The 16,042-nt window shown below is 48.8% G+C and overlaps 1 protein-coding gene across 5 annotated transcripts in view; it reads right to left on the minus strand.

Annotated features, from left to right (window-relative positions):
- The window catches only part of LOC138472640 (putative 4,5-dihydroxyphthalate dehydrogenase), a 2,792,617-nt gene that overhangs the window by 2,162,288 nt on the left and 614,287 nt on the right, over positions 1-16,042 (minus strand). For all 5 annotated transcript variants that reach the window (XM_069610913.1, XM_069610911.1, XM_069610914.1 and 2 more), the window contains one exon: positions 4,440-4,541. In XM_069610913.1, coding sequence (XP_069467014.1) covers positions 4,440-4,541 — 102 coding nt within the window. The remainder of the gene's footprint in view (positions 1-4,439; positions 4,542-16,042) is intronic.

Consider the following 16,042-nt stretch of genomic DNA (forward strand, 5'->3'; position numbering starts at 1 on the left):
TCAGAGTGTTGGAGATAGAAAGATGGAGGTTGTGTGAGTCAGCCGCAGGAGAAGTGGGAGCAGAGAAAGTAGCAGCATTAGTATTCCTTGATCAAGTCTAGATTTAAACCAACTGCAACATTTTTCTACTTTCAAAAGTAATTTCACACATGCAGCGCTTTATATGTTTAATTTCCCTGCCCACTTAAAAATGCCAGCAGTTTTGAAAGTACAACAGACTATTGATAATATTTTGGATTGACAGAACCCTTCTTCCTTCTTCACCCTGAACCAATAGACAATCTCACTTCTATCAGGTTCACCTTCTCACTCTCAGGAGACAGTGTGCATTGTTCAATTAGGAACAACACTTTGTTTCATTTAGCAAAGCACTTCTCTACCGAGCACCAAAAACCCAGAAATTCAGTTGCATTCAGCACCCCTCTGCTTAAAGGCCTGGTCTGAGGAATGGTGACCATTAGGCATTTTGTTTTTAGACAAGGACGCCCCCTCCCTTTAGGGAATTCTGGGGTTGACAAGGAAAATAGGTATACCAGATTACATTAACAGCTTATAGTCTTTATACACACAGGGAGTGAGTTTTGTTAATTTCAAATGTTAACAATATCCCCCTATGTTATTTAGCCATAGGGGAATTGATTACATTATTATTTATCAAAATATACTAAGGGTCTACTACCACACCCCCTCCCATCCATTATCTAAGAGGAAGGTATTAAATCAAACAAATCCCCACACTCGGTTCTGTTGGACAAACTACTTGCATTGTTTTTTTGGGTTCGGCACTCAGGAAAGACATCAGCATTTCAGGACCCTCTCTTGGGGAAGCACAGGGACATAGTCAGGCACTTTAGTCATGGATACCCACCAGCATTCATCCCTCCATCTTGCTCTCCTTGCAAAGATCCCAGCCTGTTTAGACTTTCCCAATTGCTGTCTCCCAGGCAAGGTTAAGTATGCAACATTTTTTCAATAGTTGCAGCCAGATGATTTTTAGGCAGCTATCTCCATCTCTGGCTTGTGCATCCACTTTTTAAACTCAACGCCATACCTCTGAAATGTTAAAATTATGAGGTGCAACCTTATTATCCCTGAATTTTAATTGGACCTCTCCACCCCCAATGTCCACAGCCCAACTGTGTGGATAGGCCCATGGAGTTATGTAGTTGAAATGATGGGATCTCTCTCTCTCTCTCTCTCTCTCTCTCTCCTCTCTCTCCTCTCTCTCCTCTCTCTCCTCTCTCTCCTCTCTCTCCCCCCCCCACCCCCCCACTCCCCCCCCCCACCCCCTTGGGGTCGTCAAAAGTTGTCAAAATTTGCAGAGAACTTGTCAACCCGTCCACCACATTATCTTCTGCACCTACTCCTTCCGAGGCCCTTTGCAATAGACTCATTTCACCTCCAAAATCCAGGACATACTGAACAGCCTTGTCATGCACTCTTCCAACTCATCCCTCCCCCCCTCTGCCTCCACCAACCACTCACCTTCCTCCTTCTCTTCTGTCTCCCCAGAAGTTGTTACCAGAGTTGTCAACTCCATGAAGGTCTCTTCCATACCGGTTGCCCCATTCTCTTCCAGAACCATCAAGGACAACATCTCCTCTCTCGCCCCTACTCTTGCTGATCTCTGTAATCACTCCTTTGTTACTGGTTCTTTTCCATCCTCTCTCAAGCACTCTCTTGTGCGCCCCTCCTTAAAAAACCCTCTGCAGACCCTTCCTGCCCAGCCAACTACCGCCCCATTTCCATCACCCCCTTCCTGGGGAAACTGCTTGAGAAGTTGGCCCTCCCCCAACTCAACTCTCACACTGAACTTTTTTGGCGGTCTTCACGACCTACAGTCTGGATTCTGAACATCCAGAGGCACGAAACTGCTCTCCTGAACACCCGTGAAGAACTGCTTGCATCCCTTGGTTCCAACTCCCCTGCTGTCCTCATCCTCCTTGATCTCTCTTCTGCATTTGACACAGTGAACCATTCCATCCTCATAAAAAGGCTCCATGATATCCTTGGTATCTCGGAGTGGGCACAGGACTGGCTTACCTCCTTCCTAACTGACCATTCCTCCAAAGTCATACTTGGCTCTTTCTCCTCCCCTACTTCCTCCTCCACCTGTGGCGTCCCGCAGGGCTCCAGTCTTTCGCCCTGGCTCTTTAACATATACCTTTCTCTGCTGGCACGCCTCATTTCCTCCTTTCCCCCCCAACTTCCAGTACTATGCTTGCGACACATAATTCTTCAAACTCCCTACTGATGCCCTTCCACCTTCCTTCATCCCTGACTGCCTCTCTGCCATCCAGGCCTGGTGCACTGATAATGATCTCTGCCTCAATGCCAGCAAAACAGAGATTCTCCCTATTGTGTCCCCTGCACCCTACTTCTTCCCTGCACTCTGGCGTTCTTCCATGGGCTCTCCCCCCTCCTCTGAAGCCAGGAATCTCTGAGTCATCTTCGACTTCTCGCTCTCCTTCATACCTCATATTCAGGACATTGTCAAGAAGTTTCACTTTCAGCTCTTCCTTCTCAAAGGAACTCTACCCTTCCTCACCTTCCCCCAGAGACTCAATGTTACCTGTGCTCTGTTTCTCTCCAGGCTAGACTATTGCAATAGCCTCCTCCTTAATCTTCCTTTGTCCATGCTACGTCCCCTCCAGCTAACCCAGAATAGGGCAACAAGACTTATCCTTGGCCTTGAGCCCAGAGACCGCATCTCTCCTGCCATACAAAGCCTTCAATGGCTCCCGGTCCCAGCATGGATTAAATCCCCTGTATTATCCAGAAGGCAATCCGGGTCCGGGGACCACTCTATCTTCAACTCTTCCTGACCAAATACTCCCCTTCTAGACACCTGCATTCCTCTGGCACCAATTCCTTGCGTGTGAAGTGGTTTGCTAAACAGATATCTGGTGGTCGATTGCTTTTTTTCCCCCGTCTCCCGTCTGTGGAATAGCCCCCCTCTCCCTCGGCGTCTTGAGCAGGACCTCAAGATCTGAAAAAGTTTCAAAACCTTTCTCTTGACCTCTTCCTTCTCCTCCTCTCTTCCCTGTTAATGATACAGTAGCGTGACTGATGTGAAGGGCCCTTATGTGTCCTCAGGGCCCTGACCCCCCCCCACATCTTTCATCCCAGCCGCTGTCTATTTTACTGCATTTGCTTAGGCCCACCCTCCCACTGGAGGTTGTAATTACTTTTTTTTTTCTTCTTAGCACTTCACCCTGAGCACTTCTCCATGAACACCACAGCATCTATCCCTTGCCCCCCTTGCCCTGTGCACTTGCACGTCAAATCCATCTACCACTCCGCTATCCGCTCCCTCTGCCTTCTCTAACCTCACAACTCCATCTCCTCTTCCCTTGACTCAATAGGCTGGCTCCCTTTTCACTCCCAGCTTAAATTTAACTTCCTCGGTCTAGGTTTCAAAGCCCTCTATTGTCTTGCCCCTCCCTATCTATCCTCCCTTTCTACACCCCTTCTCTTTCTCTCTGTTCTGTGGATCTCTTCCTTCTCTCTCCTCCTCCTCCACCCTGCGCCCCTTCCCGCTTCCGCTCCTTCCAACTTCTCGCTCCTTTCCATTGGAACCACCTTCCCCTCCCGCTCTACTACCTCCTATCCCTCATTTTGCACTTCTCTAAAATCCTACCTCTTCCATTCACCCCCCTAGCATCTTACAGCTTCCTCTCTCTCCACTGAATCCTCCCCCTCCTTCACCTTCTAACCCTCCTCTCTCACTTTGGTCCCCCTCCATATGCACTTAACCTCACCAATAATGTAAATTGTTCCTTGTACTGTTTTCTGGTTTGATTCAATGTCATGTATTGCTTGTTGTAATTGCTTGTAACTCATGTAAAGCGCTTTGAATTAAAGTGCTATATAAATTTAAATACATACAAATACACGTTCTGAACACTCACAAGGCATAGTGAGTTAGTCTCGCCTCCCTATTATTCTTCTGATTTGTTTGTACTATTCTATTATCTTGTTGTAATTCTTTGTCTACCTTCCCCTGTCCCCCACCCTGTTGGCCTGTGGGCGCTTTGAAACAGTTCTGCTAATGGTATAAGCGCCTAATAAGTGACCAATAAATAAAATATATTTTTGGGTCATGTTGGAGCCCTAAATGTGATTAATCTCGTACACAGCATAGAGTGGAGATGCAGTCACTCGGGTAAGAGGTGTACACTGCATCCAATGAGTGTTGCTTTATATCCCCTGTTCATGCTGGAGTTCATTGGAAAACACCACGCCCCCAAGTTTCGGCTTTAAAGCACTGATGGCCGAAATTTGTAAAGATCTTAATATCATAACTGTTATCCCTATAGTATATAATTTAGGACTAGCTTTGAATGCCAACATAATCAGGTGATAGAATGTGAAACAGCAGAAGAATATTCGGTGGGAACATTGAAAACATCACTGACTAGTAATTCCGGTCTCTTTACCTTCATCCGTTTGGGGAAATGTATGGCGAAGAATGTATAGCACATCCCACGGCTCCCCGCACCAACAAGGAGCACAGTGACCTGGGGTAAGACTTCTTGCACCTGAATCACAGGGATAAAACAACGCTAGTTATAGAAACCATTCTCAAGCGCAGAATTTCATTTTCTTTTCAATAGTAAACATCTGCACAACCGTCCCCTGCCCTGTTCTGCCTCACAGCCTTGTTCCTTCACCTTCTTGGATCTCCATCACTGGAACTCTCTACCCCCTGAAATTAAGCACAGTGTAACAGTGACTAGCTTCAAAATGACCCTTAAGATTCTACTTCTCCCCCATGTGAGGGGCCGAGTGTTATAGTTCTCTGAACCCCTCAACTTCAAGACCACCAAACTGCCATCACCACTGGATTTCACATCTTTAAAAACTATTTCCTGAACATTTATTTAATATCGGTCTTTTGCTGTCCTCAAGCAATTTTTAATGCTCCATACCCACTCGCTTTAATATATTTACTACAATACCATAGGTTTGCATAGGGTGTACCACATATAAAATTAACAACCGCGGCAAGGACTACACACACTAGCAATAGTCAGAAATCAGTAAATTTACTCCATGCCGCACGCTTGTCGCTCCCAAACTGCATGGCAGGATAAAATACCACAGGGTGGAACAGCTGTACCCTTTAATAAATATATGTCCTAAGAGAAACCGGATGTTTACTAAGATTATCATGAAATGACATACAAGAGTTACACTCGTGACATGGGAGGATCCCTTTATTGGTCTCTGTAAGTAATGTTGGCCTTCAGGCCATATATAACAGCGAGAGGTCGAGGAATCAACTCTGGTGTGGCTGAAACATTAAGTGTCCACATTTTTAGAAAAAATGGTGTGTGGTTGTACTTGTTCCCACAGATCTAACACAAAGATTTCTTTTAAATGCAGTCTTAAGTTTGGCAAATTTTAAGGTGGCACGTTGTCTGGTATTAACTACGATTTTTTCTGATGTTTCAAATGATATAATTACTCCATGTGTATATAAATGCAATTTAGTATTTTTTGGTATAACTTTTTTAATGAGACAAAAAAAAAATAATATATATAAATGTTGATACACATCCTCACTGATGTATTCATGGGGACAAACTCAAATTGAATTGTGTTTTGAAATATGAAGCATCTTGTACACATATTCCAGCCCGCGGTATAAGCCCCTGGAGAGCTAGGACTGAGTAACCAGGGTCCAATGTGTGTATATATATATTTTTATAGGGTTATAAAGCACCAAGCAGCTGGATCGCTCTGCCAATCAACCTGCTGTTTCTACAGTGCTTCTTGCAAACCACTTTTCATTTTCAATAAATACGAATACATGCTGGGAATGAAATGTGAAAACTTAATTTGCCGTTTGCTTGGAACTGAAAAGAAACTGAAAGGTCGATTAAAACTATTGCTCAACAGTTTCTGGAAACCCCCGAAGAGACTTGTGCAACAGTTCCTCTGGCTTGCAGGGGAATTCCACTTCGGAGAGCTGAACTGTAGTACTTCTGACATTTAAATCCCAAGGTTACGCCCGCACTAGGTAGACAAGAGCACTGCGATAGTAAATGTCACTTTTTTGGTTTTGTATGGCGCTCGCCTCGGGTTGGTAGGGTTACAATTCTATCTTAAGTCGCTCAGGTGTCATCAATGATGGGTCAGGATGCCGTAGGCAAGATGTTCTTAGGCGTTATTGTTAAGTTTCAAAGGTTAGGGCGTCACTTAAGCCTCTAAATTACATACAAGATAGGAGACGCCCACCAGCCACCACACACAGTAATGGCTCAGCCTCAACTGACAAGCTCACTGAACATTCATTCAAGCACTCTCAACATTCTCTGAGCTGCATATACACAGAGCACTCAAAAGCATTTAACCTTCAGTCAACATGGCCAGCAGGACAAGCACAGGACACAACAGTTACCATGCCTCATTTTAACATGTGTAAAGACCTATTAAAAACATTTTTACATTGGCTAAAGGAGAACATAGCCCGGATATATACGAGGAAAGGTCTTTCGAAATTGCTGGGAGCTATTTAGCTACTGCTTGAAGCCTAGAAAAGCCTGGACATCTTGATACCAACAACCACCAGGAGACACTTTTGACTCCCTAGACCAACTGGTGACATCGAAACATATATGACATTAACTCTGGGTGTGCCAAGTCTTTCACGGCGGCCCAGGTCTTTACCGCGGTGCGTTTGAATCAATGGTTTCCACTAACGTGCAAAGGTAACGCGAGTCAGCTGGGGTTCGGAAGGCAGGCGGGGAGTAGGCAGGTAAGGGGTAGTTTGAGGGCATGGCGGGTAGGTGTGCCAATGATGCACAAACAAGAAGGAAGCAGATGAGAAGGACATCATGTCAACAGGTAAGTCAGGGAATTGTGGTTAAAGAGGTTTGGGGGTCAGGGATAAGGGGAACCCCTCCTTCGTGGGAACATGAGGTGTGGGGTGAAGGACGGATACCCCTTGAGGAAGCTGATTGGGGTGGGGCTGGGGAGGCAGAGATGGCACCAGCCCCTGACTTAAGGTGCGGGCGGGCTTAAGCCCTCCCAAACTGATGAGGTTGCGGCAGAAGGCAGCACTCTGCCATGACGCTCAGCCTGGGGCAACAATTGGAAAGGGGCAGGGGCGTAGACTTTTGGTTTTCCCAGTGAGAGCCGAGGGGAGCAGGCGGAGGTGACTGGCTAAAAAAAAACAAAAAGTCCCATTATAAGTTTAGGGCCTTTGACGAAATTAGCCTTTCCCAGGGGTGCCCGAGCCCAGGAGCACCCGTGTACACTCAGTGCCCCCTGGACAGGTGGACAGGGGTATTACAGCAAGAGCCTAATGAAGCCTTGATGCAGCCAAGGACTTAACTGCTGTGCTCAGCAGTTAAAGGATCCACGCCTCCAATGATTAGCATCTATTTTTTAAATAAAATATTCTCTTAATTGGGATCTCCTTAAGGTGCTGCACCTCATACAATACAGCTGAGTCCCACTATAAATGCGGTCCGATTGTATACATAGTTCCTCAACCTTTTACTTCTCATGCCTTCCTGAGCATCTTATCTGTCCCTCACCCCTGCTATCTACCTGACTTTCCGCCTCCCTATCACTAATGAATGTTCTATCATACGCCTCCTTTGCCACTTTGACAGGAAAAGCGCTTCGATTCCATAACCTAAGACAGGAGGCACTATACAAATTAAAGATAACAAAACATAAAAGATGCAGCTAATGGTCCAAATTAAGGCGCAATTATATTTTGTCCTCACTGGCTCTTTTGAGAAGTCATTTCCAGATCTCCTGACCGAGCCAACCTCCGAAACCACTGCATACATTTCATGTGGCTAAATTGGATTACAGTTTTCTCTTTTGGCCACAGGGGGTCAGTGCTGTGCTTACCCACTAAACCTGAGGCGGCTCAGAGGAAATAACAAGGAATCGCACAGAGAGCACCGAAAGGTCGCCACAACCACAGACTGCGCGGGAACGTTTCAGCCTCCTCCAAACAAACGCACCGTGGAGCGGAATTACATACGCTACGCACTATCAACGGAGCCACCAAGAAATAACTAGGGCAAAACATTAAGTACGGGCAACAAAAAACGTAAGAGATTTTAAATTTGAAAACTGCTTCTCGTGACTTTTCTTGACAAAATGGCTAAAACTTGTATAGGGATAATTTAGAAAACATCAAACTGGGCATTTTAAAATGCAGTGTATTAAGTTACCGAACTGGCCAAATTGGCAAACCGAACATGCCCACACTGACATGCCCTTCTGGTATTGCCTCGATTACTTACCAGTACTCTTTATTACTCCTAGCTCACTCTTCCTCGTCCCAGTACTCAAGTATGCGGTGGCCCACCTCCCACAGGAACCCCTTTTCGATTTTTATTTCCCTTAGCTACGCTCCCTCCTCTCCCAGCCTATGGTCATTATAGCCCAGCCTCCCACGAGCAACAGTAAATAGCACTGCCCGAAAGCCCCATTCGGCAACGGGGAGAGTGAGGTGAGAAACGTGTACTGGGACGAGGAAGAGTAGGTCTAGGAGTAATTATGATTATCAGTAAGTAATCCAGGCATTACCTCCATGCCCACTCTTCCTTGTCCCAGTACTCAAGTATGAGGCGTGCCAACTCCAGAGGGAACGGGCCGATGTAAACAAAAAAAACACAGGGCAAACTGGGATATGCAACCCGACCAACAGCAATTTATTGAAGCACACAGTCCAAGACAGTAGCAACAAAAATCAATTCCCAGAAGCGCCAAACTCAAGACCCTAGACCTGAAAGCCCATGCTTCTTTAAGGTGGAGTTTTAAAATGTTAGGATCAGACCAGGTGGTGGCGTGACCAGGGGTGCCACCCCCCCCTGGCAGAATGAAGTCGGGGCTGTGTCCCCGCCCACCCCCCGGGCCGGAGAGAAGAGGCGCGGTATGCATGGCCCTTTGTTCCATCCATACTGTGTCTCTCTCTGGCGGCCCAGCTAAAAGCGGGGGAAAAACGATGTTTAGAAATTGTGGGACAGATGCAAAGCAAGAGCCTCGTGCATCTGTGCACCGGGGTGGAGGCACAGATGCAAAGCAAGTCTGTCCCTCAATTTCCAAAAATCGTTTTGGGTTGGGTGTATTTGTACATCTGTGCACCTCTCTTACCAAGAGGGGTGCACAGATGTAGAGGTACACCCAACCCAGAAGGATTTTTAGAAATGGAGGCACAGATGCAAAGCAAGTCTGTCCCTCAATTTCTAAAAATCGTTTTGGGTTGGGTGTATTTGTACATCTGTGCACCTCTCTTACCAAGAGGGGTGCACAAATGTAGAGGTACACCCAACCCAGAAGGATTTTTAGAAATGGAGGTACAGATGCAAAGTGTGGGATGGGCAGGGAGAGGGCAAATGAGACTGTTTGCATGTCTACGAGTGTGCACATGGTGACAGTGAATGCTATGGGCGGGGAGCAGAGGCGTATTTCCAGTAGAGCTGCCATATTTGAAATGGGGCAAGCTGGTACTCCTCAGTTCGCTCGCTATACTCTTGATAGGATAGGACTGCTGTAACAGGGCTTCTATAATTGTTGAATCTTCTCAGCGATAATACTATGCTTTTGTTGAGGCAATGCTAGTTCATCTTAGTGGGGCTGCTATACTTTTGATGGGACAACAATAGCACTTCTCAGTTGAGCTGCTACACTCTTATTGACAAGGCCCCAGCACTTCTCAACAGATGTATTTCTTTTTATTTTAATTGATTATTTATAATGCGTGTACTACCCAGAGGTTTCTAAGCGTGGACTGAGCGAGCCAACCTGTGTTGCGCAGACCGAGGGAGCGAACCTGTGTTGCGCGGACCGAGGGTGCGAACCTGTGTTTCTCTGTGTCATCTTGTTTCTAAGGCGAGCACGTTGCCCCTGAGCTATCCTTCCAATACTCTAAAGATCTGAAGTACATTTAATGATACAGAACCAGAACTATTGAGCAAGTCTGTCATCATCAGAATAACTCAACACTGTCGTGGTTATACAAGAGCTCATATATTTAAAGGGAGGGAATTACTCAGAATGTAGCAGCACTATTCAATAACGCAAAGTTCTTAAGCATAGTTAATGTGAAAATACTACACTTCTCACAGTTGGGACAGTGCTGCCACTTCTCACAGAGGCTTTTACACCTTTTATGGGGCAGCACTGATCCAGCATACTGCTCACAAGCTCAGAATTGTCATTTCTCAGCAGGACTGCAACACTACACCATTGTGTTCTGGATGTTGAGTGCGTTTTCACCACCTATGTGGATTCATGGCTCTCTCCCAGTGTCTAAATAGTAGATATGTCTACATTTAATTGGCAACAGGCATGTCCGGAGGCACCTGCTGTCCATAAACTGCCTCTCAGGATGTTGGAGCCGTGATGGGGCAAGAGATAGAAGGCTCAAGCCTTTCGGATAGCAGAATCAGCAGGGTCTTAAAACCTGCTCACTCCTTCTGGAGGGGCCATGGGGCAAAATAAGCCTGATCCCACATACAGGGGGGTGTTACCCCTTTATCTCTCCTGAATCAAAGAATGAGCTCTCTCAGATACAAGTTATCACCACTGCACACACATTGAATGAATATAATATGGATCTATAGATCGAGAAAACTGGAGTGACAATTCAGAGTGTTTTAACAGAAATATAATTGTCTTCCCAGATGGGAGACTGACTCCATTAATATACATGGGGTCACTGAGATGACCAAGAGTGAAACTGTACATTCAGTTGTGAGATTACCAGCAACGGTTTATACTATGCTCCAAGAAGTGAGGTGCCCACTCAATATATCACACTGTTTATAGGTGTGAGACCCATCCTGAATGCTTGCCCAAAGAGCCTTGGCCAGGGTTTCACACTGAAGAAGTGAGCATGTGATGTGGGGTCTGCAGCCCACACACACGCAGGGGATTCACATGCCCCCACTTGCGAGATTTGCACCAAATTAGTGAGATTGTGCTCCAAGGTAGGAGGCACAAGCACAGTCTTTGCTCTGACGTTTGACACACTCACAGCATGGGACGGCATTTCTTTCTCCCATCCTATTGTGTTGCTCTGCCTTTTGAGGGCTACTACAACCTGGATGATTATAGAGGGGTGGAGTAGGGGCAGTGATGGCCTACTGGAATGCAACTCGAAGGCTTAAATCTCCTTCTTACTTGACTTTAGTATATGCAGTACATGTTATCCAATGTTTCCACCGTTCTGCGCTGCGCGCGCCTCCTCTACCCCGCCGCGCGCCGGTGCACCTAGTTGGCGACTACATGCAAATTTGCGGCCCTATAACTGTCACTTCCTGTATTTGGGCCCCCTCCCCGCCCCCCCCCCCCCGAGAAATTCATAAGTCGGCTCCCCTGGGCATGACCAATGTCCTGAATATGAACCCCACGCGCCTCTGCCCAAGAGGAAGCCATCCCCCGTGTGAACCTACCCTGCACCCCAGACGGGAGGGGAGAACCCACAGAAGAATATGTCAAGAAGATGGCATCCCACAGCCATCGACTGATCGTGGGTACAGACGCCCCCCCCCATGGGTCGCACCACCAAATGTGACAAACAGGCTGGCGCAGGAACAAAAGACCTTACTGCGTTCCAAATAAACCAGGACAGCCCTCCTGACATCCAGAGTAGAGCAGCCTCTGGGGAGGAGGGAGAGGGCAAAAAAGGAAGGAAGGATAATCTCCTGTGAGATGTGAAATTTGGAAGCCACCTTAGGCCCTCCTGTAAGCCCCTATGGCTGCCAGTTAGGTGCGGAATGTATCCACCTGCACACTGGAGTGGGCGAGTTGTGCTGAAAAAGAAGGCATGTCGTCCAAGGTGCACTTAAGTTGTTCGATCTCCCTAGAGTCGGCCCAATGACAGAAACTATACCATTTACTCTTATATTGGCTCCTAGTAGCCTTGCTTATAGCGCCCTGGATGATCTCTAGGTTAGCCTGAGATAGACTTAAGTTTTTCAGCGTGAACTGCTCAGGAACCACGCTACAAGGGCTAGCTTGTGAGGAGCAGGGTGGAGTACCCTGCCCCCCTGCTGGGCCAGGAGAGGGGCTGGGCCCAGCGGTAGGAGAATGGGTGGTCTGTCCGAAAGGCTGAGGAGCTCGGAGAACCATGGTCTGGCCGGCCACCAGGGAGCTATCAAAATGATGCTGAGGTGCCGGGATTCCTTTATCTTGCAGATCACCCTGTGGACTAGGGGTGTGGGCGGAAAGGCATATGCCGTCATGTCGTTCCATTGGATCTGGAGTGCGTCGCCCAGGGAGCCGGAGGCAAATTGTTGGCATTGCCTGTTGTCCCAGGAGGCAAAAAGATCCACCTGAGGAAGAACTCCTTCAGTACCAGGTCGTTCAATTGCCACTCGTAATTTTCTGCCCTCAGTCTGCTGAGCCTGTCCGCTTCCAAGTTGGATTCCCTCGGGAGGTGGACAGCCATGAGGTAAATGTTGTTCTCCAGAGCCCATTCCCACATGCCGACTGACAGGTTGCACAGCAGAGGGGATCTGGTGCCCCCCTGCTTGTTGACATAGTACATGCTGGTGGAGTTGTCTGTCTCGATAAGAACTGTCTTGCCCTCGATAAGAGGGAGAAAGGCCTTGAGAGCCAACCATATGGCCATCAACTCCAGCCAATTGATGTGGGACTCCTGCTGAGTCCAGACTCCATGGATGCTGTGGTTGTCCAGGGTAGATCCCCAGCCCTCGAGGGAAGAGTCCGTAGTAACTGTGACCTGAGGGGTCAGCTGCCGGAAGGGCTTGCCCTGCCTCAGGTTGAAGTCCGCAGACCACCAGTGGAGGTCTGAGAGGAGAAAGGGAGGAATGTTGACTGGCTCCTCTTGGGAGCCCTTCTCCTGATTCCATGAGGCTGCTAAGTACAGCTGTAATCTCTGCATCCTGAGTCTTGTGTGGGGCACGGCAGAAAGGACCACTCCTATAAGCGCCAGTAGGTGTTGGTACCAACAGGCCGAGTTCACAGGCCTGGAAAGGAAGTGAGCTGTAGCTCTCTTGATGGCTGCAATCTTGTCCTCCGAGGGAAAAACTCTCACAGAGCCCATGTCCCAGATGAGGCCCAAGAAGGTCAGGCTCTGCGTGGGCTGCAACAGAGACTTCTTGAGATTGATCGTGAACTCCAGGTCGTGGAGTGTGTTAATCAGTGCGGAGGCAGTTGCTGAACTGCTTCCTGAGAGGTGGCCCAGACGAGACAGTTGTCCAGGTATGGGTTGACGTGGTGGCCCTGGACACTGAGGAGGGCTGCCACTGCATTCATCAACCTAGTAAATACCCTGGGAGCCGAGTTGAGGCCGAAGGGTAGCACCTTGTATTGGAAATGGAAGCCCATGATCCTGAAGCGTAGTAAGGAACGATGCAGCTGCCAAATGGGGATGTATAGGTAATCATCCTTCAGATCCAGGGAGCACATCCAGTCTCCCCTGTCCAGTGTTTCCGCAATAAGAGCTGGCGTAAACCATCTTTAATTTTTGCAGAGGGAGGGAGAAATTGAGGGTGGAAAGGTCCAACACAACTCTCAGGCCAGCCTGGTGGTTCTTCTGTATGGCGAAAATAAATCCTGGAATAAAAGCCCAAGGAGGTTGGGATTTCTTCCACAGCCTGGATCTCGACGAGCGACCGGATCTCCGCCAGCAGAGTTGCTGTCCTAATCTGTGGGAGAGGAAGGGAGGAGGGAGGAGAGGAAGGTACCGGTAGGCGGTACACCGTGGAGACTACAGAGCGGATCCGAGGGTCTGAAAAATTCTGGCAACAAAATTGCACATGAAAGACAAGCCTGCCCCCTCCCCCCACAGGAGACACGTGGACCCGAAGGGGTGTGTCATGCCTTTATTTCCCCTGAGGCTGTTGAGGAGGAGGGGGATTGGAAAAAAGCCTTGACCCCCGCCTCCCTTGTGTTGTTTCCTCCAATGCTGACTTGGAGAACGGTCCGGTTGTCTTGGAAGCCTCGGAACCTGCCAAACACCTGCCCCTTGTCGGAGCGTTGCTGCGACTGGGTGTAGGCCTTGGGCGTGGCCTTTGTAAGAATAGATAAAGACTTTGCGGTTTGTGAGCTGTTGTTCTTTTTATCCAATTCCTCATCCTTGGTGGATGGTAAGAGATCACTGCCCTCGAAGGGAAGGTCCAATATGCGTTCCTGGACATTAAACTTAGTAGCCTGGAGCCAGGCCGTCCTTCTCATGTCCGTGGCAATGCAGATGGCCCGGGCAGAGGTATCAATGTGGGCCACGGTGGACTACATAAAGTCCTGCGCTACCAGCCTGGATTCTCCTAATCCCGCCTTGAAGCGCACTTGGCTCTGTGCCGGAAGTTCTGGGAGGAAGTCCGCAATTTCCTGCCAGAGCCTTTGATTAGCGGCTACCAACATGGCATCTGTGTTGGCCTGCCACAGGTGCAAGGAGGTGTTGGAGTACAGGCTTTTCCCGTACACCTCCAAGATCTCCTCCTTGCCTAGCAGTGTCGAGGACGAGGTGGCCGAGGACGACTGAGGCTTGGAATAGAGTGACGCTGCAGCTATCAAAGAAGAGTGTGCGGTTGGGGATGCGCTGAAAGCAAGAGTGTGTCCCCCTCCATCTGCCTGTACTTGGCGTCGAGGTGCCGATTGACAGGCTGGGCCAAGTGCGGCTTGAGCCACCCCTTCTTGGCCAGGGCAACTACGTCTTTCTGCATCGGGATCCCGTTTTGATAGGGGGTTGTTGTATATAGGTTCTGTGTATAAATGTTTTGCTTGTTGCTGTGGTAACATCTGCAGCCAATGTCAGTGCTGGCAATGACACTATATTGTTCCATAATGGATCTTGCTCATGTCATAGCTTTTGGAATGTTATTACATCACAGTGTTATTTCTTAACTTATGTCAGTTGGACCCTGGATGCTGCCTGGGTTGGGGGTCTTTTGGTGAGCTCCTTAGTATGAGACAATAAATATGTCTTCTACTTACCTGGTCGCTTGTCTTTATTTCACAGGGGTCTTAGGTTGAGGACTTCTGCTAAGACCCCCTCCTCGGGCTGCTCTACCTCAGGCTGAGGAAGGCCCAAATACTGTGCCAAACCTGCAAGGCGTTCGTGGAAGGCCCTGGCTGAAGATGGCGTGTCGGGTCCTCCTGCTGGTTCAGGTCCACCAGGCTCAGGGGGTCCAGAGCTGGTGCGGAGGCTGGTGTGGAACCGCCTGTACTGTGGGAGGCAGGGAAGCAGGAATCGGAGGATTCGGCTGGGGCAGTGGCATCTGTGCTGGGGCCTGTGGCACCAGAGCCATTAGAGGAATGACTGTGGGTGCTGGTGGGGTGACATGAGGGAGCATGTCCCTGATGGCATTCTGGAGGATGGCCCCCATCTGGAAGTTCGCATCAGCCCTAGGAACCTTTCGAAGAACCTGTCTTCGGAGGCTGTAGAGGTGGCCGGTGATATTGACGGAGTGGCCAAGGGCAGCGGGGTCTGGGGCACACTTTGCCTGGGGTGCAGGGGAAACCTGCCCTGCGGATGGATAAACTGTAGGCCATGCACCTGGTTGACAACAGTCCCACCTTGTGACTCTTTCCTCCACCTTCTCCGCAAGAGGAGGTATCGGATGAGCGGCCATCTTGTCTGGCGCGGCAGCCATTTTGTTGAGCTGCGTGCCACGTAATGAAGTGGTGCCTGGCTCGCTGGAACCAGCCCCGTTCAAGACGCTTGGTGTTGGAACAAAAGGCCTTTCCTGCACCTCAGGCAATGACCTGGAAGGCATTTTGCCCTCTGCAGAGCTGCCGGCAGTGCTGCATGAAGGTGCCCCCTCGGACATGATGCCGGTACTAGGGCGTTGCCCCTCAGGAGTAACCCCAGTAAAAGAACCTTGCGGTCCCTCAGCACTGACACCGGAAGGATCCGGAGACCCCTCGGCCGTGAGACCGGTAGTTGGACTAGCCTCGGTACGTATGCTGGTACTAGAACCCAACAGGTTCCTCCCGGTCGGGCACTTCCTTGCGAAGGAGTCACTCTTATGGGGTGCAATGGTGAATAGAGGCCTTTCCTTCGGCCTCGAGCGATGTTTGACAAAGTCCTTTAGGTCCT

The sequence above is a fragment of the Ambystoma mexicanum genome, chromosome 8 (genome assembly GCF_040938575.1).
Source record: "Ambystoma mexicanum isolate Mex_15411 chromosome 8, UKY_AmexF1_1, whole genome shotgun sequence".
In the NCBI taxonomy this organism is placed as follows: Eukaryota; Metazoa; Chordata; class Amphibia; order Caudata; family Ambystomatidae; genus Ambystoma; species Ambystoma mexicanum.